This window comes from Chiloscyllium punctatum, chromosome 3 (genome assembly GCF_047496795.1).
Source record: "Chiloscyllium punctatum isolate Juve2018m chromosome 3, sChiPun1.3, whole genome shotgun sequence".
Classification (NCBI taxonomy): Eukaryota; Metazoa; Chordata; class Chondrichthyes; order Orectolobiformes; family Hemiscylliidae; genus Chiloscyllium; species Chiloscyllium punctatum.
In genome coordinates, this window is record NC_092741.1 from 43,340,210 (window position 1) to 43,362,446 (window position 22,237).

The 22,237-nt window shown below is 38.3% G+C and overlaps 1 protein-coding gene across 1 annotated transcript in view; it reads right to left on the bottom strand.

Annotated features, from left to right (window-relative positions):
- Nucleotides 1-230: 230 nt before the first annotated feature.
- The window catches only part of foxo3b (forkhead box O3b), a 67,581-nt gene continuing 45,574 nt past the window's right edge, over nt 231-22,237 (bottom strand). Inside the window, exons 2-3 of the mRNA XM_072552365.1 lie at nt 17,001-18,423; nt 231-2,812 (exon numbers count right to left, since the gene is read on the bottom strand). Of these exons, the coding sequence (XP_072408466.1) occupies nt 17,026-18,423 (1,398 nt within the window). The 3' untranslated portion in view covers nt 231-2,812; nt 17,001-17,025. The remainder of the gene's footprint in view (nt 2,813-17,000; nt 18,424-22,237) is intronic.

Genomic DNA, 22,237 nt, shown 5'->3' on the forward strand with positions numbered 1-22,237 from the left:
AGTGACTGTCATTTAAAATAAACTGAATTAAACATCTAAAAGACAGCCAAAGAATAGAGTTGGTAGGGAAATGAAACATCGATCAATAGCTCCAGTTGAACAGGTGGCAAGGTAAAATGATAATGCGTTGTGCAATAATTCTTACGGTCGACCATTTAGAATAATCTATGAACTAAATTTGAATATGAAAATGAATGCTATTAGGGACTAAATTCAATTCAATATGTTATCAAGCTTTATTTTACATGCGTACTCTTTTTTTAAGAGCACAGATTAATGAAATACACAGGGCAATACATACCAATAATTTATGCAATTAAAAACCCACAGTTCAAAAGAACCATCCTTTTCCTGTTAAAACTAACATTTGAGTTTGAGGTGGGGGCGTGAAGAAATAAGAGAAGATAGTATATTCATCTGTACCATTACACAGTATACCTTTTCTCAATATAGTGGTTTTACAGACTTCTTGCAACTCAAAGTATGCATTGTAAAAACAAGATGTAGGGCATTCACAACTCAGTTTTAACCAATGCTAAACATAGCAAAATCTGAATAACATACATAGGCTGAATTAACCGAAGGGTGGACATAAAAATAAAATAATGCATGGCCTGTTTCAGAATCTTGAACTATGGCAGCTTCATCAAACCAAATATATTTAACCAAGAGGCAAGTGATTGATGATGTGAGCCATGTTAGAGTGAGCTAAGGCAGTAATTTGGCGACAAAATTTAATCTTGCACAGAGCAGTAAACAGGATACATGAGTTTTAAAAGGTCAGATTAGTATGAAGTAAGTTTAAAATTAGTTTAGTTTTGTAAGTGTTTGCAGTGTAAGTATTTTTATTTTACACCTGTCAACTGGTCTGTCACTTCCACGAATATACTTGCATCATGAAGTTGTGCGAATGTGCATTTGCTGTAGATCCCTGCAGAACCTTCTCTCCACATCCTGAGATGCCAGCCTGAGATTTGCCAAACTTTTACAGCCTGGATGAGAACTAACACTAAGTGACTGATTCAATTTTAGTAAGACCCAAACATAGCATATCAAGAACATAAGCAGGTTAATTGCTATTCTACCATGCAAATTCAAGAAAACTGACTTGTGCCAAACTCTCCAAATACTGATTTAGAAGTTACTTAAATATTACAAATTTAGTGAAAATGCTGAACAGAAACAGCTAGAATGAATATACCATCTTAAACTCATTTACATTTGACAAAAATAATTCAGTGATCATAATTGATATGCTATCATTCTACAAATAGAATAGTAAATTGCATGATGAAAGGACTAGTATCCATTTATACGAGACGGCCAAGTTATACAACAATATTCAATCACATTTTGTTTCACTGCTAGCTCTCCAGGGGCACTAACATCAATGAGCGTGACAACCTGGAATTTCATGCAATGAACTGAGACAAACTAATTTACCTACTGAATAGTCATGCATAATAATGATTTGTCTCTGCCCATAAAATATAAATGTGCATCACCCTTTTGTATAGAGAAAATCTTACACAAGTTTGAAGAAATATGCATAAGTTGATGTAATCTGAGCTGGTCTGTATTTATATAGAAACTCTTCAAAAACATGATCAAGATTACACAAAACTTCCAATAAATGTACAAATACCATACAGAAATGCAGTATGCAAATCAACTGAAATGTAAATGTATCTACAGAAAAAAATACATTACAGTTGACCAAGGTGGGCTCTGTTCAGAAGGGAGGCAGTTTGTTATCTGCTGATATGATTTGTCCTTAGAACAGATAAATCTGTACTCAATGGGTAAGAAAGAAAATTTTAAAAATTGCATTAAAAAGATGCACTTCTTAGAAAGTTCTCTACAATGATGGATGCGTATATAGGTCAAATTTTCCAATCTTGTGAATACATTTTAGATTTCAATTCATGCAAAGATTACTTCAGAGAGAAAACTTTGGCTGTTCTCTCTAAAATAAGATAATTTGTAAACATATGAAAGTCGTTCCTCTTCCAACTACTTAACTCTCTCAAGATAAAGATTTGTTCAAAAGATTGCTTTGTAAAATTAAGCAAAAGATTTACAAGCAGTATTATTCCCAGTTAGATGCCATGTTGAAATATTAATGCTTTTTTTAAAAATCATCTCTTCCCTACCCACTACCACTAAACTGGGCTTCTTGACACTATTATAAAAGACCAAACAATGTAGGGTCATAAATTGTAAAGTTCAAAGTCACACTTCAACTTCTATTATTAAGGTCATGCAGTTTCAAATTACTTAAAAATACCTGTTAATCAACTGCAGATTAGCAGATTAACAAGGATGGAAACCTTCATCTGTATAATAAATCTTCTGGCATTCTGATGATGCCAATTTGTCTTGTTTTATTCAGTAAATGTGTGTTCATTTCTTCATCAATATTCATACCTTTGATGACACTGTTCATCAGTCCCATTCCACCAATACTTCAATGATAGCTATACAATGGAGGCTGTGGGCAGATGCTGATCTCAGACAGGAATACTAAAACTTAAAATATGCACCTACCCGTATCAAATCAACAATTTTTACAGGGTTAAAGATCATGGGACACCGGGGAAACTTTACAACAATTTCATTTTCAGACAGTTCAGGATTCATTTTAACTTGAGTTTGCATTCTTCTGGTTTACAACTTTTGTATTGATATGCAGTTCCATGAACTATCCCCTTTGCAGATGAAATGTCAGATTTACGGCTGTCGAATAAATTTACTATAACCAAATTCATACTATCTTGACAGCAGATTTGGCAAAAGTCTTCAGTTCACTAACCTAGAGAAAAAGGGAGAAAAAGACAGACAATAAAAGCTCAAAAACATATTTCTTACTCTCCAACTTCTCCAAAAAAGATCATATGCACCTTTAGACAATTCAGCAGGAATTTCCTTAAGACAATATGCAATTTAATGTTGGAATGACTAGAATATTTCAGACAAGTCATTACAAACATCCAAAACTCTTTTGAATGAGGAAACTGGTGTTATTCATTTTGAAGACAGCTAATTTAGATTGTGCTGTCAAAATATAAAACATACAGAAACTCAACTATAAAAACAAATTCATGGTTTAATTTTCACAATACTTTAAGCTGTAAGTAATGTAACCTTTGTTTGCAATGTACAGGTGATTTTAACATATAACCCCTTTAATTTTCTGCCTAGTAACTTAAAAATCACCAAGCTGTGCATAGCCTGTGTGGAGACATTTGGCTTTAGTAACTTTCTTCCATTAATCCAGAGACTTGAGGATCCAAATATAGGCTGACAGTTCAGTATAGTACTTTGGGAATTCTAAAGGATATCAAGAGATATCTTTTGATGATCTATTAAAACAAAGCCACATTTATTCTGTGAGACTTATGCAAAAAATCTCATAGTACTATTAGAAGTGTGCGGGAGTTCTCTCTGGCCTTCTACTTAATATATATCGCTCACTAAACATACAAATAGACATAGTCATCATCTCATTACTGCTTATGGTACCTTACTGTTAACTGGCTGCCGTATTTTCTGGATGACAACAGCAAATAGATAATGTTTTACTACTAAAGTAAAGTGGTTTTGACATTCTGAGGCGAAAGGACTATAACACAAGCTCTTTCTTACCCAGTGTTCAAAGACAATGAAATATATGTTGAAATGCATTTACATATTTATACAACACCTGGTTTGAGAAATTGAATTTGAAGACGGTCAAAACCGAAGTCTGAAAGAAACACAAGTCTTAGGATTTTGGCTGTCCCATGAAGGTTAGTGAGGGAGCTCACCACCCACCTTGATTACTTTACAAATATGCAAGTAAAAGTGCCAGATGTCATAAAAATGAGATACATTCCAATAGTACAGGCTCTTATATAAAAGAACTTCAAAAAACATTAAAAATTTTGTATTTATACAGCACCTTTCATAGGCACTCAACATCCATTAGATAATAAGGTACTTTTGAGACACAGATGCTGCTTTACTGGGGTGAATGAGATCTTCAATATCATGATAATATACTGACTTTAGAAAACAAACTTTAAATAACCACTATTTTAAAACAATTATTTCAGGTTAGTTCTGTATGAGTATTCTTAGTCAGATAAATAAGGTAGCATACAAAAGGAAATATGCTTAATAATTGATTGAATGCACAAACATGTGCCAGTAAATATATTTGGGAAAATTTGGCAAAGTGCTAACTACACCATTATTTAAAAAAATCTGTACAGTACTATTACATGGATTACAATATCTAATCCCTATTTAACTATTTGATGATTGACCCCCAAATGACCATTAGGTCTGTGAGGGGAATGATCTAATCAGGTGAAACAGCATCAGCCATTGCCCAGGGCAGGGATAAAAATTGTTGGAATGAAACATTGAGAAAGAGGATTCAATTGTGAAGTGAATAGAAAGGTTTCTCTGTGGCCACAAACAAGACTCCAGGGTGGCATGTTATCTCCTTGGTGCTAGGGTCAACAATGTTTCAAGGGGCTACACAAATGTTGGGGGGGGGGGATCAGGGACACAATGGTACAACCAACATAGATAAAGAAAGAGATAAGGTCCAAAAAGCAGAATATACAAGTTGAAAAGTAGTCTCAAAAGGTAGTGAAGTGATCACAGAATTAATACCAGTGTCAAATGTTATGCAGAAGTAAAAATAGCAGCATATATCAGATGGTAGCTGACGAGATGGTACAAGGGAGGCAGTTTCAGATTCCAGGGACATTGGGATTGTTTCTCAGGGAGGTGAGACTGGGATTGGTGTCCTTGGAGAATAAGTGATTGGGGAGCTTCAAACTAAAATAGGAGGAGGGTGGGAACCCATGAGATGAGTAAGAGGAAAGGGAAATCAAAGATGAGAACAGAAGACAGTAAAAGGAATAAGAAACGTTATTGACAAATAAAATCAAGAATGAGGATCAAATAGGGACGCAGTAAAAGAATATGATGGGACAAGTATGCCAGAGGAAGTGGTGTAGGTTAGTACAATTGCAACATTTAAAATTGCATCTGGATGGGTATATGAATAGGAAAGGTTTGGAGGGATATAGGCCGGGTGCTGGCAGGTGGGACTAGATTGGGTTGGGATATCTGATCGGCATGGACGAGTCAGACCGAAGGGCCTGTTTCTGTGCTGTACATCTCTATGACTCTATGACTCAATAAATGTTAAAAAGTTAAATCTTAAGGCTTTGTACTTTACTGCACAGAGCATTTGCAATAAGGAGGATGAATTAAGCACACAAATAGATGAAAACAGGTTTGATATAGTTATGATTACTGAGACATGGTTGCAGGGTGACCAGGGATGGTAAACATAATATCTAGGATTATTCAGCATTTATGATGGACAGACAAAAAAGGAAAAGGTGGAGGAGTTGTATTGCTGTTTAAAGAGGAAATTAACACAATATTGAAGAAGGATGTTAGCTCAGATGCAAAATTGTATGGGTAGAGCTGATTAACCACAAGGGGCAAAAAAAGTGTGGTACTTAGATCCCCAAATTGTAGGAATTATGTTAGGAATGGAATTAAGCAGGAAATTAGTCAAAGTTAAAAATCACACAACACCAGGTTATCATCCAACATGTTTATTTGGAAGCACTAGCTTTTGGAGCGCTGCTCCTTCATCAGGTGGTTGTGACAACCATCTGATAAAGGAACAGCGCTCTAAAAGCTAGTGCTTCCAAATAAACCTGTTGGACAATACAACAATAGGTTATGATTTTTAACTTTGTACAACCCAGTCCAACACCAATACCTCCAAATTAGGAAATTAGTCAGGTATGCAATAAAGGAACATGTGTAATCACAGGGTATTCTAGATTTGCCTAATTAGACAAATCAAATTCGTAAGGATACTGCGAAGGAGGTATTCCTGGAGTGAACACGGTATGGTTTTCTCGGCAAATACATTGAGAAACGAACTAGAGAATACGTTATCCTATATGGAGTATTATGTAATGGAAAAGGAAGAATTGGCAATGTAGTTGTGCAAAGTCAATTGGGGATGAGCAAGCATAAAAAAATTCCTTGTCAAGATGGAAAGTGAAGTAGTTGATTCTGAGCCTGAATTGGAAGCGAGAAAATTAGGATGCTATGGAGGTACAAGTCAGCAATGATAGATTGGGGAATGTTACTTAAAGAAATGACTGTGAAAAGACAATGGCAAGCATTCAAAGACTGCATGGGTGAACTGCAACAATTATTCATTCCTCTCTGGTGCAAACGTTGAACAGGAAAGGTGGCCAAACCATGACTTACAAGAGAAATTAGAGATAGTATTAGATCCAATTAAGAGGCATTTAAAAAACACCTGAGGAGTGGAAGCAGTTTAAGTTTTTTTGGTTCTTCATTCACAAGACGTACATAAGTAACATACCAAAAATATTTGGAAACACAGGGTTTTAGTGAAATGGAGGAACTGAAGGGAATCACTATTAGAATCATAAAATTTTAACAGTACAGGAGGCCATATAGCACACCATGTCTATACCAACTTCTGAAAGAGCTATCCAGCTAGTCCCTTTCTCCAGCCCTCGAAAGCAATTACTTTCAATTATTTATCCAGCTCTTTTGAAACCTCCTATGGAATCCATCTCTGCCACTCTTCCAGGCAGCACATTCCAAATCCTAACAATCAAATGAAGAAATTTCTCATCTCGTTCCTAGCTCTCTTACCGACAATTATGAAACTGTGACACCTAGTTACTGACATACCAATTAGTGGAAACAGAATATCCTTCTTACTCTGTCAAAATAGGTCATAATTTTGAACATCTCAAATCAGGTCAACTCTCAATCTTCTCTGCTCCAAGGAGAATAATCCTAGTTTCTCGAACTTTTCCTTTGTTCTAAAATTTCTCATTCCAGTAAATCTCCTTTGCACTATCTCCAGGGCTTTAATGTCCCTATTGGTAAGAAAATGGTGTTGGGGAAATTGATGGGATTGAAGGCAGATAAATCCTGAGGGCCTGATGATCTACATCCTAAAGTACTTAAGGAAGTGGCCTGGAAATAGTGGATGGATTAGTGGGCACCTTCCAAGATTCAATAAACGCTGTCACAGTTTCAACAGATCAGCTGTTCTCCAATGTAAATCGCTCTATTTAAAAAATGAGGCAGAAAGGAAACTGGGAATTATGGACCAGCTGGAAATCAGTAGTAGGGAAACCCCTAGAATCCATTATGAAACATTTAATTCAGAGCATTTGGAAACCAGCGGCATACTGGACAGAGTCAGCATAGATTTATGAAAATCTATTGGAATTTTGAAAATGTGACATGTGAAGTTGATGAGAGGGACCCAGTTGAAAAAGTTTAATTTGGGAATTTCAAAAGGCTTTCAACAAATAGGGCTGCACAGTGGCTCAGTGGTTAGCACTACTGCCTCAGTGCCAGGGAGCCAGGTTCGATTCCAGCCTCGGGCAACTGTATGCGTGGAGTTTGCACATTCGCCTCATGACTACATGGGTTTCCTCCCACAATACAACAAATTGCAGGTTAGGTGAATTGGACATGCTAAACTTTCCATAGTATTCAGGGATGTGTGGGTTAAGTGCATTACTCAAGGTAAATGTAGAGGGTAATAGCATAGGGGAATGGGTCTGGGTGGGTTGCTCTTCAGAGGGTTGGAATGGACTTGTTGGGCCAAATGGCCCATTTCAACACCATGAGGATTCTATAATAAGTTCCCACATGAAAGACAAGCATGTAAAATTAAAACACATGAGATTGGGATAGTATATTGAGATGGACAGGACATTTAATGGCAAACAGGAGACAAAGTGTAGGAATAAACAAGTCTTTTCTTCCCCCAGTGACAGGCAGTGACTCGAATTGGGATTGGAATAGTTTTGTGGTTGTTTTTGACTGGTGTGGACAAGGGCCAAAGGAATTTTTTTCTGAATAGTAGATCTCTACCATTCTATGACTAATGGGGTACTGCAGGGATCAGTGCTAGGACCTGAGCTACTCACAACATTTATTAAATGATTTGGATGAAGGAACTAGATGTAATATCTCCAAATTTGCAGCTAACATATAACTGGGTTGGAGGGTGAATTCGGAGGATTCAACAGATATGCTTCACTGCAAATTAACAAGTCGATAGGGCAAAATGCATTGTGGATGTAGTATGATAAAGATGAAGTTATTCACTTTGGTAACAAACCAGAAGGCAGATATTATCTGAATGGCTATACATGAAAAGACAGGAATTTACAACAAGACCTAACTTCCTCACACACCAGTCACTAAAGGTAAGCATGTGGGTGCAGCTGGTGGTCAAGAAGGCAAATTACACATTGGTCTTCATAGCAAAAGGATTCTGGTAGGAGCAGGGCTGCTTGCTGCAATTATTTGGGACCTTGGTGAGACCACACCTGCAACCTTATGTGCAGTTTTTGGTCTTCTTATCACTGGAAGGATATTCTTGCTGTAAATGGCATACAGCAAAGGTTTATGAGCCTGATTCCTGGAATGACAGGACTGATGTAAGAGGACAGGTTGAATCGCTAAGAATTATATTCACTGGTGTTCAGAATAATGTCGGTGGTGGGAGCATTTCAATCTATAAAGTTTAACAGGATGAGAGTGTAGCTGCAAAATGGATGTCCTCAATGATGGGCAAGTATAAACCAGGCCCCGCAATCTAAGCACGAGGATAAGTTTCTTCACCCAGAGGTTGAGGAGCCTGTCGAATTCCTTACCACAGAAGATAGTCAATGCCAAAACAGTGTAAGATTTCATATGGGAATTGGATAATCAGCCAGGTCATAACGAATGGCCAAATGACCTTCTCCTGATATTGTTTTCTATGTTTCAATATACCTTGTTCAACACCATTTTGAAAACCATAAAACCTTAAGGTGAAGGAACCCTGAGAAGGCAGTGATCATAACATGTTTGAATTTATTCTGCAATTTGAGAGGGAGAAGATAGAATCAGCGGGAGCAGTGTTACAGCTTAATACAGGCAACTAGAGGAGCTGGGCAGATTGACTGGGAGGGGAGCCTAGCAGGAAAGACAGTAGAACAGCAATGACAGGAGTTTCTGGGAGCAATTCAGGAGGCACAGCAAATATTCATCCCTAGGGGAAAAAAAAGCATGGTACAGTGAAGATGATGCAACCATGGCTGACGAGAGAAGTCAGGGATAGCATAAAAGCAAAAGAGAAAGCAAAGGGTAGTGGGAAACCAGAGAATTGGGAAGCTTGAACACCAACAGAAGGTAACCAAAAAAAAATTAGGAGTGAGAAGATTAAATATGACAGCAAGCTAGCCAGTAAAACTAAAGGAAGACTGTAAGAGTGTCTTCAGATATATAAAAGGCAAAAGAGAGACAAAAGTGGACACTGGACTGCTGGAAAATGATGCTGGACAGACAGTATTGGGGAACCAGGAAATCACTGAAGAGCTGAGTAATTATTGAGCATCAGTCTTTGCAGTGGAAGACACAGGTAATATCCCAAACATTCGAGAGTGTCAGGGGGCAGAGCGGAGTATGGTGGCCATCACCAAGAAGGTGCGAGAAAAACTGAATGGCCTGAAGGTGGATAAATCATCTGGACCAGATGGACTACACCCCAACGTTCTAAAGAAGATAGCTGAAGAGATGTGGAGATGTTAGTGGTGATCTTTCAGGAATCGCTAGAGTCAGGGAGGGTCCCAGAGGACTGGAAAATTGTTAACGTGACACCCCTGTTTAAAAAGGGAGCAAGGCAAAAGACAGAAGGTTACAGACCGATTAAACTAACCTTGATCATGGGTAAGATGTTGGACTCCATTGTGAAGGAGGATTTCCCCAACATGGAAGGATATGGTAAATTAGGGCAAGTAAGCATGGTTTCACCAAGGGGAGGTCATGCCTGACAAATCCACCAGAATTCTTGGAGGAAGTAACAAGCAGGTTGGACCAAGGAGAGCCAATGGATGTTAACTATCTAAACTTCCAGAAGGCTTTCTATAAGGTGCTGCATAGGAGGCAGCTAAGAAAGATAAAAGGCCCATGGCGTTAGAGGTCAGGTACAAGCATGGATAGAATATTGGTTGTCTGGCAGAAAGCTGGGTTAAAAGAGTCCTTCTCAGGATGGCAGCCAGTGACTAGTGGTGTTCCGCAAGGCTCAGTTTGGGACCATAACTTTTCATTTTATACATTAATGATCTAGATGAAGGAACTGAGGGTACTCTAAGCTTGTACACAATATAAAGATAGGTAGAGGGACAGGTAGTATTGAGGATGCAGGGAGGCTGTAGAAGGATTTGGACAGGTTAGGAGAGTGGGAATATAAGTGACAGATGGAATACAACATGGAAAAGTGTGAGGCCATGGACTTGGGTAAGAAGAATAGAAACATGAACTATTTTCTAAATGGGTAGAAAATTCATAAGTCTGAAGTGCAGAGAGACTTGGGAGTTCTAGTCCAGAATTCTCTCAAGGAAAACTTGCAGGTTGAGTCAGTAGATAGGAAGGCAAATTCAATTTGTTTTGAGATGTTTATTTTGAGAGTACTTGAATTGAAAAGCAGGGATGTACATCTGAGGCTCTACAAAGCTCTGGTCTGGCCACATTTGAATTATTGCGCACAGTTCTGGGCCCCATATTTCAGGAAGCATGTACTGGCCCTGGACCAGGTTCAGAGGAGGTTCACGAGAATGGTCCCAGGAATGAAGAGCTTAACATATGAGGAATGTTTAAGGGTTCTGGGTTTATACTCAATGGAGTTTAGAGAGATGAAGGGAGAATCTAATTGAAACTTATAGAATACTGAAAGGCCTGGACAGAGTGGATGTTGGGAAGATATTTCCACTGGTAGGAGAGAGACTAGGACCAGAGGGCACAGCCTTAGAGTAAAGGGAAGGATTTTTAGAATGGAGATAAGAAGAAATTTCTTCAGCCAGAGAATGGTGCATCTATGGAATTCAAGGCAGGCTGTGGAGGCCAGGCCCTTGAGTATACTTAAGACTCAGATAGGTAGGTTCTTGGTTGTAAAGAGGATCAGGTGTTATGGGAAGAAAGTTGGAGAATGGGTTGAGAAACTTATTAGGGAAGAGAAAGTGATGACTACAAATGCTGGAGGTCAAAGTTGAAAAGTGTGGTGCTAGAAAAGCACAGCCGTCAGGCAGCATCCGAGATGTAGGAGAGTCGACATTTCGAGCATGAGCTCTTCAAGCTCGAAGAGTTCATGCTTGAAACATCAACGCTCCTGCTCCTTGGATGCTGCCTAACAGTTGTGCGTTACCAGCACCACACTTTTCGACTCAAAAGTATCAGCCACGATTGAATGACAGAGCAGACCTGATGGGCTGACTGGCTTAATTTCTGCTGCTATGTCTTTTGATCAAAAATAGCTACTATCTAGGAGCCCCTCAACCAAAGCTAACCAAGGCTTACCACTTCTAATGAAATGTATTAACTAGAGGGAAAAAAAGATGCCTGTGCACTCAATGCAAATCTCATATTTTTATCACAACATTTACAAATTAAACTAGTTTGAAGTTGAACATTTACAGCAAAATAAAAAACCACCAGGTTTACAGTAAATGCATGTATCTGCAGCCAAAACATTTTTCAGATAAGCAGTTGCACTCTTAGAAGAGCTGAAGGAGCAAACAAGCTACCAATCAAATCTTATAAGCTTAACTCCAGGATGGTAATGAAGGTCATCTGCCATTATTTGCTTAATAAATGACAATGCAGAGACTTAAAAATAGCAGAAACCACATTGTCATTAAGCCAAATTAAATGTTGGCGATAGGACAAGGATAAATACCACATCTGGTATTATGGTGCCATTTTGGCATCTTCACCAAAGTGGGAGAAAGGAAAACATGAATAGAAAAATGAGTATCCTTCTAACATATTTAAAATGTCTTGAGCTCAAGTGCTGCAATCCCTATTAAAGGCCAAGTAACAACAGATTTAGGTTCACATTCTGATTTACTGAGGACTTATTGAATACAGGAAAGATTTGGTGGTTTACTTTACATGAGCGAAACAATTAACTAGTTTACAACCTTTCATAAATTGACCAGTGCTTAATGTAGTTTCTGAGCATGGAAGAGCTCTGGCAGTTATTTTGACAAATACGAACTGAAAGAGAGGGGATTTGATTCACCGGATAATTGATACACCATATGATCTTGAAGGCGCAACAATGGTTAGGAATGCTAATTGTACTGTGTCATGTAGCTGATGAGATGGAGCTCAGAGCCTAATACACCTAAATGCCGTCATTGTTGACATTGCATTTGAAATATATCTACAGACTATTATTCCTAGGCCAGAGTAAAGACTTAATGGAGTCACAGCGTAAGGCGTTTATTCAAAACAAAGAAAGGAATGGGTCACGATTAACAGTTGTATTATTTGTGAAATCAAGGATCCATTTTATTCAGAACTAAAAATCACAAAAAAAAGTAAACAGCTTCAAAATCAAGAGCATTAGCATTGGACAGTTTAAGCACCACCAGGAATTGTAATAAAACAAAGAAGTGTAGATAGAGATCGGAAATAAAAGCAGAAATTGCTGGCAAAACTCAGCATGTCTGGTAGTATCTGTGGGCAGAAAGCAAAGTTAATGTTTAAAGTCAGCTGACTCTTCAGAGCTGATTAGTCAGAAGTGGTCTTTATGCCGAAGATGAGGTTTTTGGGGTGGGATGGATAGGTAGGAATGGAATTGAGAGCGCGAGCGCAATATGGTCGGCAGATATGGGGATTATAGCTTGTAGGCTAGGACAGACAAGAAACTGAACAAATAGTAATGGAAGTGGAGATTAGGAGAGAGTGGGTAAACTGTGCTGAAAGCAACCATAACAAAACAACGGTGTAGGGGTTGGGTCAAAAGCAAGGAAGGATACAAAAAGGCTCTAACATTATTAAAATTCAATGTTGAGTCTGAGAGGCTCCAGGGTCCCTAAGCAGATAATGAGATGCTGTTCTTCAAACTTGCGCTGAGACTTACTGAAAGACTACAGCAGGCCTGTGACAGAAAAGCTGGTATAGGAACATGATAGTGTGTTGAAGTGGCAGGCAATTGGAAGCTTGAAGTCATTTGTAGCAGATGGTTTTGCAGAACACCTACATTCTGTCACCTAGTCCACATTTTGTCTCCCTAATATTGAGAAGACTACACTGGAACAGTGAATATGTAGACTAGATTGAATCAAGTACAGGTAAAGTCCTGCTTCACTAGGAATTGCTACAATTTTTATTGTCTGAAGTGCAGCAAAACACACTGCGCAAAACAGCACCTAATTAATAGGTTAGAAGATCTCCCAGTTGGTGAGTCTCACAGATAATCTGAACTAAATTGCCCCGAAGTGACAAGTTACAGATGAAATGCAATAGACTATTATGCATTTAAAGCATGCTAGTCTTGATGCCTCCCAACTGGGACTCAAGAACTTCCAAAAAGAGGATTTGTAAATATTTCAGAATCACTGGCAGACAAAGAAAAATGTCTTTTTAATTCCTGGACTGGCTTGCCTATCCTAGAATGAAAACATGTGGTGACAATTTTAAATTAGAAGCTAATTAGAAGACAATTAGAAGCTAACAGTATCAAGATACTTGAAAAAGCAAAAAGCCTTTAAGGTCCTCAGATTCACAAATGACAGTGTTCAGTCAACTGGATTTATTCCACAAGGTGAAAAAAAAAGCAGGTGAAGACACCTTTCCTGCAAAGCTAAAGGCTGACTTGAAAATCTGAACCCTACTCAAGAGACTTGTGCTCTAGAACTAACTGCACCCTTAGTCAAGCTTCTTGAACAAACACTGGCACCTTTCAATATGGAAAACTTCACAAATTCATCTTGTACACAAAAAGACAAATTCAATTTGGCCGTTTATTGCACCTTCAGTCTAAACTAAAAGTGATGGAAAGGGTTGTCAACACTAGTATCAATCAGTGTATGCTTGTCAATAATGTGCTTTCAAATGTTCAATTTAGGTACGAAGGCAACTCCGCTCCAGGCATCATTAAACATTGTGCCAATATGGACAAAAAGACATTAATTCTAGTGAGGTAAGAGTGACATCTAGGAGTCAGGGTGAAATAGTTCAAATTGGATGAAGTTTTGCATAGGAAAAGGAAGATGGTTCTGGCTGTTGGGAGGCCAATAATTCTTTTTTATGTATCTTATTCATTGATGGGATGTGGGTACTGCCGGCTAAGCTAGCATTTATTGCCCATGGCTAAACCCTCAGATTCAAGTCACTGTGGGCCTGCAATTACATGTAGGACAGATCACGTAAGGATGACAGATTTCTAAGAGAATATTAGTGAACCCAGATAGGTTTGTGTAACAATTGACAGTGGCTAGATGGTTGACATTAGGCAAGCTTTTTATTTTAAATATTAGACTTTTAAAAAAAAATTTGAATTCAAATTTCAGCATATTTCATGGTGTGATTTGAATCTGTCAAAGGACATTAGTCTCAGGATTGCTAGTCAAGTAGCATTATCAATATGCCACTACCTCCCCAATCACTGCAGGAGATCCTCAAGGCAGTGTCCTTGGCTCAACCATCTTCAGCTGCTTCATCAACAGCTTGTTCTCAACAGTTCATCAACAGTTAGAAGTGGGAGATTTGCTTATGATTGCAGAGCAACATTGGACAACATCACTACCAACATCCTGGGTGCAACCATTGACCAGAAACAGAATTGGACAAACTTTATGAATACTGTGGCTACTGGAGCAGGTCAGAGGTCCAGTTCTAAAATACATTTTTTATTTTTAAAAAAACGTGCGAGAAAGCACACAAGGATCACAATTAGGAAAGTCAGCTTGAAAATAACAGCTGTTCAACAACTTGTTTTCAGTGATTAGGGTTGGCAACAGGCACATTGCAATGTAATTTAGGAGATGACTATAGAAAATGGACTATTGATAAAACCTGAAGTAGAGATGCTGTTGGGATTTATGAGGGCAATAAGCAGGTAAAAATTATGAATTAATTATAAAACAAAAATGTAAATTGGAAAAGCAGACACTGAACCATTCATTGCATATTACCTTTCACAGCTTCAACACAAACTGAAATATTGCTATTTTATTATTAACATGTATAAATGGTTATAAACATTTGGCTGCAAATAAATACATTTCCTGCTCCACCAAAAATTAAATACACACGGTTTGAAATGGTATTGTTTACACTGACGCTGAAACATGGATAGTGAGTGGAGTCTCCAATGACATACACAATGCAAAATAAAAGATGTCATGAGCCATTTATAGGAAGAAATAGTTCTCTACATTTCTGTGGGACCTTTTGAGTTCCCCGGGAGATTAAAAACAGCAATTCATCTTCCTATGATTGGAAAGAGGATGCAAAGTTTGACATTTGAAAACATGCTTTGCCCTTTGGTATCTAACTTTGATGATAGGTTAAGTTAAGACACTACATAATTATTTAGAATACAGAAACTTAAACTGTTACGTAAATGAAATTTAATTCGTAACTTGCAAATTGAATAGCTTGAATACTGGACACCATTTAACACGTGAAAATTGGTCAATTCTGCCAAAAGGCATTTTTCCCATTAAGATCAGCTGTGCCACTATATCCTAGAGCACATAAGCAAATCAAAAGATCTACAAATCTATCAATTTTGTTTTGCTACTTAATGAACATATCAGGCTTTTATTCAATATCACCCGAGAATATCACTGGGACTGATCAAAATTTTAAAGCTTAACAAAGCTAACATGATAGCATTTCATTTTGCATTTAAAAAATGACAGAACAGACAAGTAATTACACAGATCTTTTAATTTAAATACAATTTTATGTAAAATACTAAGACCAAACAAGGATTATCTTACATGACATGGAAAAATAAACAGCAGCCAACATAAATTCAGCAAGGAAAATGCTTAATTTCAAATTGTTAAGGAATTATCAAGAAAATCATAAAAAATGTGGTGTATCTAGATTTGCAAAAGGCCACATCTTCCATAAGTTATTCAATTTATTGATGCAACTAACAGAACAAATCAAATTCCTCAAAGTCCTGTAATTCAATAATCTTTGAGCCAGAGATAGTTTCTAGACCACAGAAACAATGCTGCAAACCCTACAACTTAATAGCATATGCACACAGTCGTAGCAAAATAGTTTGCAATGGCTAACAATTAAGTGGGAGAGGGAGGTGAAACCAGAGAGAGAGATCCAAATCTGGAATTGATAATAATATATTATAATAGACTTTATAATAAAAATGGTGGCAAAATTGTTGGCAATTGTCATTACTCCATAAACTAAACAATTTTTGGAGTTCACACACATGCACAGGATAGCCTATAAATTCAGAAGCTGTCAATGATTGTATGAGCCTCTTGATGGTGCAATGCTTAGGATTTCATCCTTCTCTATCTCTCTCTGTCGTCACCACACCCCAACCAGTCAAATCAATAGAAAATCCACACATTCTAAGAATGGAAAGTCGAGTCAATATTATTTCCACTGCAAACTCCTTGAAATAATACAAATCTTATTGAAAAGAGATATATTTGGGTTTTTAAATTGTCATATAAATTTTATAAGATTGGAAAAAGATCTAAACTGGCATCAAAAAGTTTTCATTCACAGAATGTCAAATTTTCCCAAGGTGAATACACCACTGTTCTCAAACAAATCAAGTTATCTTTATTTTAGCTTTTACCTGAATATAATCATGCATTCATTTCACTCACTTAAGGTAAAACTAAAGGGATTCAACGCATTTTGGTGGGAGTCATTAAATTTAATTGACTGCTTACACGATTTACTGATATCACTACTACTTGCACATATTACATTTCCCTTGACTTAGCGCCAGAATTAAGCTGCATCCACAACACTAAAGATCACGAGAACTTTACAGACAGCATTCTTACAAATTTGTTACTTTTAAACTGGTCAAGGTTATTATGTACACAATGTAGATTTCCCAATACTGAAACAATGCTCTTACTGACCTGCTTCCGCCATTATTAGGCGATTTCAACCTGGAACCCAACTCTGTGTTGATGTTTGTTTAGCACCAGTGAAGGTTCCCACATTCAGATTCACAACATTCTGAGCAGATATAAGTGAATCAAAGTTAAAGTCTAACCCATCTGCATCCATGAGTTCATTGCGAATGATGGATTCCACATCACAGTCTAAACTTCCATTAAACATATCCAAGTCCAGATCACTAGGGAACCTATCTTGACCCACAGCAGGAAGAATCATACTACCAGGATATGACAGAGGGCCAGATAATGTGTCTGACAATCCTATTTGCATAGACTGATTGGCAGATGACTGCAGCTGATGCTTACTAGAATTTGTGTTAGAGTCTGTTGGTAAAGCTACATGACTCATGGAGCTTGACAAGGCACTATCGCCACTAAGTGCAGAACTCTGAGGTGGAGACTGGCGATGCAGTGGATTATGATTTGCTGCATTAGATTGGGTGGGGAACGATGACATCATTGGATCATTGTGAAGCAGATTTCTATGTGAATTTTGTAAAGATACTGCCGAACTCGCCTGTGACATCAGAGGATCGGTCTGAGTCATCATGACATCACTGTGACTTAAAGAATCAGATGCAAGAAGATCTTGCAAAGTTTGGCTGCCAAAACGAGAAATGGAAGAAAAAGTAGCTTGCTTATTTTCCTGAATGGTTTGCATGGGAGTCTGACGTAAAGCATTCAAAGCAGGTGGCCCAAATATTGAATTACTGAAACCGTTTGAAGAGCCCAAAGCAGAACTCTTTGAGCCGTAAGTAAAACTTGAGCTCCTTTGCACAAGACCTCCTGGTGATGACTGCTGAGTAGGAGTTAAGCTAATGTTATCCAGTAAATCATCCATCAGGTGTTCTGCCAATCCATCATTCAAGTTCATGGTTCCAGCCATGTCAGTCAACCTAGGCAGCTCAACGGAACATGGTTTACTTGCAGTGGGGGAAACACTGGATGGACTGGAGTACAGCATGGGAGACAATGGAGCAGCATCATCATCTTGCACATGATCTAGTTCAGGATTGGCTATTATAGGAGAAAGCCGCCCACTCAAAGTACTAGCATTTGAGTTTGTACGAGAACGAAAGTCTGTCCATGCATCAAATTCATCACTACTTCGGGATGTTGGGCTACCAGGCCATTTTGTGTGTTGCGATGGACTTTCAGCATTAGCCTCTTGTGCAGCTTGCAGAGCTGCCTTTTTCTTTGCTGCTCTTCCCCTGCTTTTTACGTATTTGTTGCTATTGTCCATAGAAACAGCACGTCTTCGTGGAGACTTTCCACCTTTTCCACCGTCTGGATTGATCATCCACCAAGAACTTTTGCCTGTACCTTCATTCTGCACCCTGATAAATCTGCTGTGCAATGAAAGGTTGTGGCGGATTGAATTCTGAAAAGGGAAAATAAAAAAAATTACTTGCACAGCACAAAGGCAGTATGATGAGCTTCTTTTTAAAAAAAAACAAACTGTTGATGAAAACAGAGAAATATCATGAAATAAAATTTTAAATAAAAACTCCCTTTCAGACAAATGGTAAATGTTTTGGTTTCAATCTGGCAAAACTGACATTATTTTCTACATGCTCTCCAGATGCAGTGACATATTGTAAAATCATCACACGATGTAGAAAATACCCAAAGTCAATAAAAGTCGAAGTGGGAAGGAGGTAACAGATTAAAAAGGAGTGATTGCTGAAGCATGATCCCACAAGTTACAAATGAACAAAAATTTGATAAGCTTTTAAAAAGTCAGAGGCTGCACAGTTGAGAATTGGAGTTCCAGGAAAAGACTAAGTCAGTGTCATAGAGATGTACAGCACAGAAACCGATCCTTCCGGCCAACTCGTCCATGCTGACCAGATATCCCAGCCTAATCTAGTCCCACTTGCCAGCACCTGGCCCATGACCCTCTAAATCCTTCCTATGCATACACCTATCCAGGTACCTTTTAAAATGTTGCAATTGTACCAACTTCCACCATTTCCTTTGGCAACTCATTCCATACACGCATCACCCTCTGCGTGAAAAATTGCCCCTTAGGTCTCTTTTATATCTTTCCCCTCTCACCCAAAACCTATGCCTTCTAGTTCTGGACTCCCCCACCCCAGGGAAAAGATTTTATCTATTCATCCTATCCACGCTCTTCCAAGATTTTATAAACCCCTATAAGGTCATCTTTCAGCCTCTGACGGTCCACGGAAAAGAGCCCCAGCTTATTAAACCTCTCCCTATAGCTCAAATCCTCCAAACCTGGCAACATCCTTGTTAATCCTTTCTGAACCCTTTCAAGTTTCAGAACATCCTTCCACTAGGAAGGAGACCAGAATTGCTGGCAATATTCCAAAAAAATGGCCTAACCAACGTCCTGTACAGCTGCAGCATGATCTCCCAATTCCTGTACTCAATACTCTGACTGATAAAGGAAAGCGTATCAAACGCCTTTTCATCATCCTATCTACCTGCAACTCTACTTTCAAGGAACTATGAACCTATACTCCAAGATCTCTTTGTTCAGCAACACTCCCTAGGACCTTACCATTACGTGTATAAGTCCTGCTAAGATTTGCTTTTCCAAAATGCAACACCTCGCATTTATCTAAATTAAACTCCATTTGCCACTCCTCAGCCCATTGGCCCATCTGATCAAGATCCTGAAGTAATCGGAGGTAACCTTCAAGGTCCACTACACCTCCAATTTTGGTGTCACCTGCAAACTTATTAACTATACCCCCTATATTCAAGTTAGCAGGATGGCTGGTCTGCAATAGACAGTAATACCAACAGATTGAGTTCAAATTCCACACTGGTTGAGATCATCATGAAGGACTCTCCTCAACCTCCCCCCTTGTTCAAGATCTCATTACCTACTACCAGTTGTGTTTCTAATGGGAGAGCAGCTATATGGTCCAGAAGGACTCTGGCACCTTTACCTTTTGCTCTATGGGAGAAGAGAAAGCAGGTACAACATCCCCTGAGCAGCTACGTAGTTTAGAGCTCTGTGCTGTATGGGCTGGACACACGCTGAGACAAACCTCAACTATGCCTGGAAGATCACCAACTCGCAGAAAGAAACTCTATGCCTTTGATTACAGCAATCTCGTTCTGTTGAAATAGTGTACTGCTTTTCTATGCTGCCGAAGTTGAAGTAATTGTGAACTTGTCATCGGCCAAACTTTTGCCCACCCATTTAAGCTATCCATATCCTTTTGCAGCTTCCTTAGAGCCTCTTCATAAGAAATTTTCCTACCCTGTTTGAGAAATCAGCAAATTTAGCAACCATACATTCAATTCCCTCGTCCAAGTCATAGTAGAGTTAGATAGTCAATCAGCATGGAAACAGACCTTTCGGTCGATGCCAACCATGTCACCAAACTGAACCAGTCCCACTTGTCTCCATTTAGCCCAAATCCCTTCAAACATTTCCTATTCATGCATCTTTCCAAATATCTTTTGTAACTATACCTGTATCCACCTTTTCCCTTGGCTGTTCAGTCCACACATGTACCACTGTGTAAAAAAGGCTGCCTTCATATCCTTTGTAAAACTTTCTCCTCTCACCTTAAAAATATACCCCCTAGTTTTGAACTTTCCCACCCTAAATAGTTAAGATCTCAACATTGATTTGTTTGCCACTTGACTGATCACACTAAGTGAATAAAAGAAAGCAGCTTGTGGTACACCAAGAATTTGGGAGATAAAGCATGTGCAGCATTAATCTCAGTCTCTGCCAAATGAGCAGTGTACTTTTAACTTTGCTCTATTTCCCCTACTGTCAAACACAAAGTCCACATGCAAATTGTGACTATTCTTGAATAATATTGCAGCCTGAGGTTTGCAGCTGGAAACACAGTCTGTAAAAAGCAACTGATATTACAGTTTCCAATAAATATGCAGGAATAAGGTTTGGAACCCATCATATTGCTTACAGCAGTCAAGAGTTGAGCCTAGCAGGTGAATGAGGGCTGTATTTCATATATTGCATACTGCTTGAGACAGTAATCTTTATTCTGTATAAAATGCCACTGAATTAACGTAATTTTCCTGATGAAGGGCTTTTGCCCAAAACGTTGATTTTCCTGCTCCTCGGATGCTGCCTGACCTGCTGTGCTTTTCCAGCACCACTCTAATCTAAAATCTGGTTTCCAGCATCTGCAGTCCTCACTTCTGCCTACTGAATTAACATAAGACTAGTCTTAACCATAAACCAGATGTTTGTGACAAATCAACAATACTACAGATGTTTTGAGCATGTTAATGCCCTTTTCATTGGGAGACCACAAAGTTTAGACTCTGACCTCAGTAATTGGTTTTGGCACCTGTGTTCATTATTATCTAATTACTGCAGCTTTATTCTGAGAATGGGGAATAATGTTGACTTGTACGATGCTGTCTTGTTCTGACAACTAAATTAACACAATACATCAGATTATAGGTTATCAATCCAGTGAAAGTTTTCTGCTCCAGTCAACTTTTTTCTTGCTCGTAGATTTGAAATGCATAGCAAATCTTGCAGAAAACAAGTATATTTCATGCAGAAATTACAATGGAAGCATGCCCAAAGATAATCAAAACTGCCTCAGCAAATAATCCTTATTTTAGTGAGCAAAATTCTTTGGAACAAATTTTCACAGTGTGTGAAAACCAAAGTCTTAAACTGGAGTCGGTGAAGGTAACAAAAATTCTGATAGCAAAACCATTACCAGAAGCTTCACATAGGCAGAATAAACAAGGGTTATAATACTTGGGACATGGAAAGTGAGCTGTGATACTTATTTTATTCACTGCTTAAACCTCAAGCATTCCCCAAGAATGTTTAATCAAAATCATGCACACCAATATAAAAATATAAACTTGAGAATGGCACACGATTTGCCAAGTTAAAGAGAGAGTGCCAAATTTGCTTTTTGGTACAATGGATATGTATTGGATAGTGTGATTTTTGAAATTTCATCTCCAAGATTTGTCAAAATTGTCCTTAATGCTTGAGTTTTTTTCCCCCCTATAAAACAGACACCAGCTGCAACTCATTCAACCAGAAACAGTAGCTTTTTTGTTCTAGACCAACATATGGTATTAATTTATCATTCTGTAATGTAACAAGGAAACTACTCACTTTGAAAATAAAAATGCAAGCTCTGCAAAACCAAACTCAAAAATTTCTGGAAGGGACAAACTTTTCCAAAACAAAGTGATGCTTGAAGTAG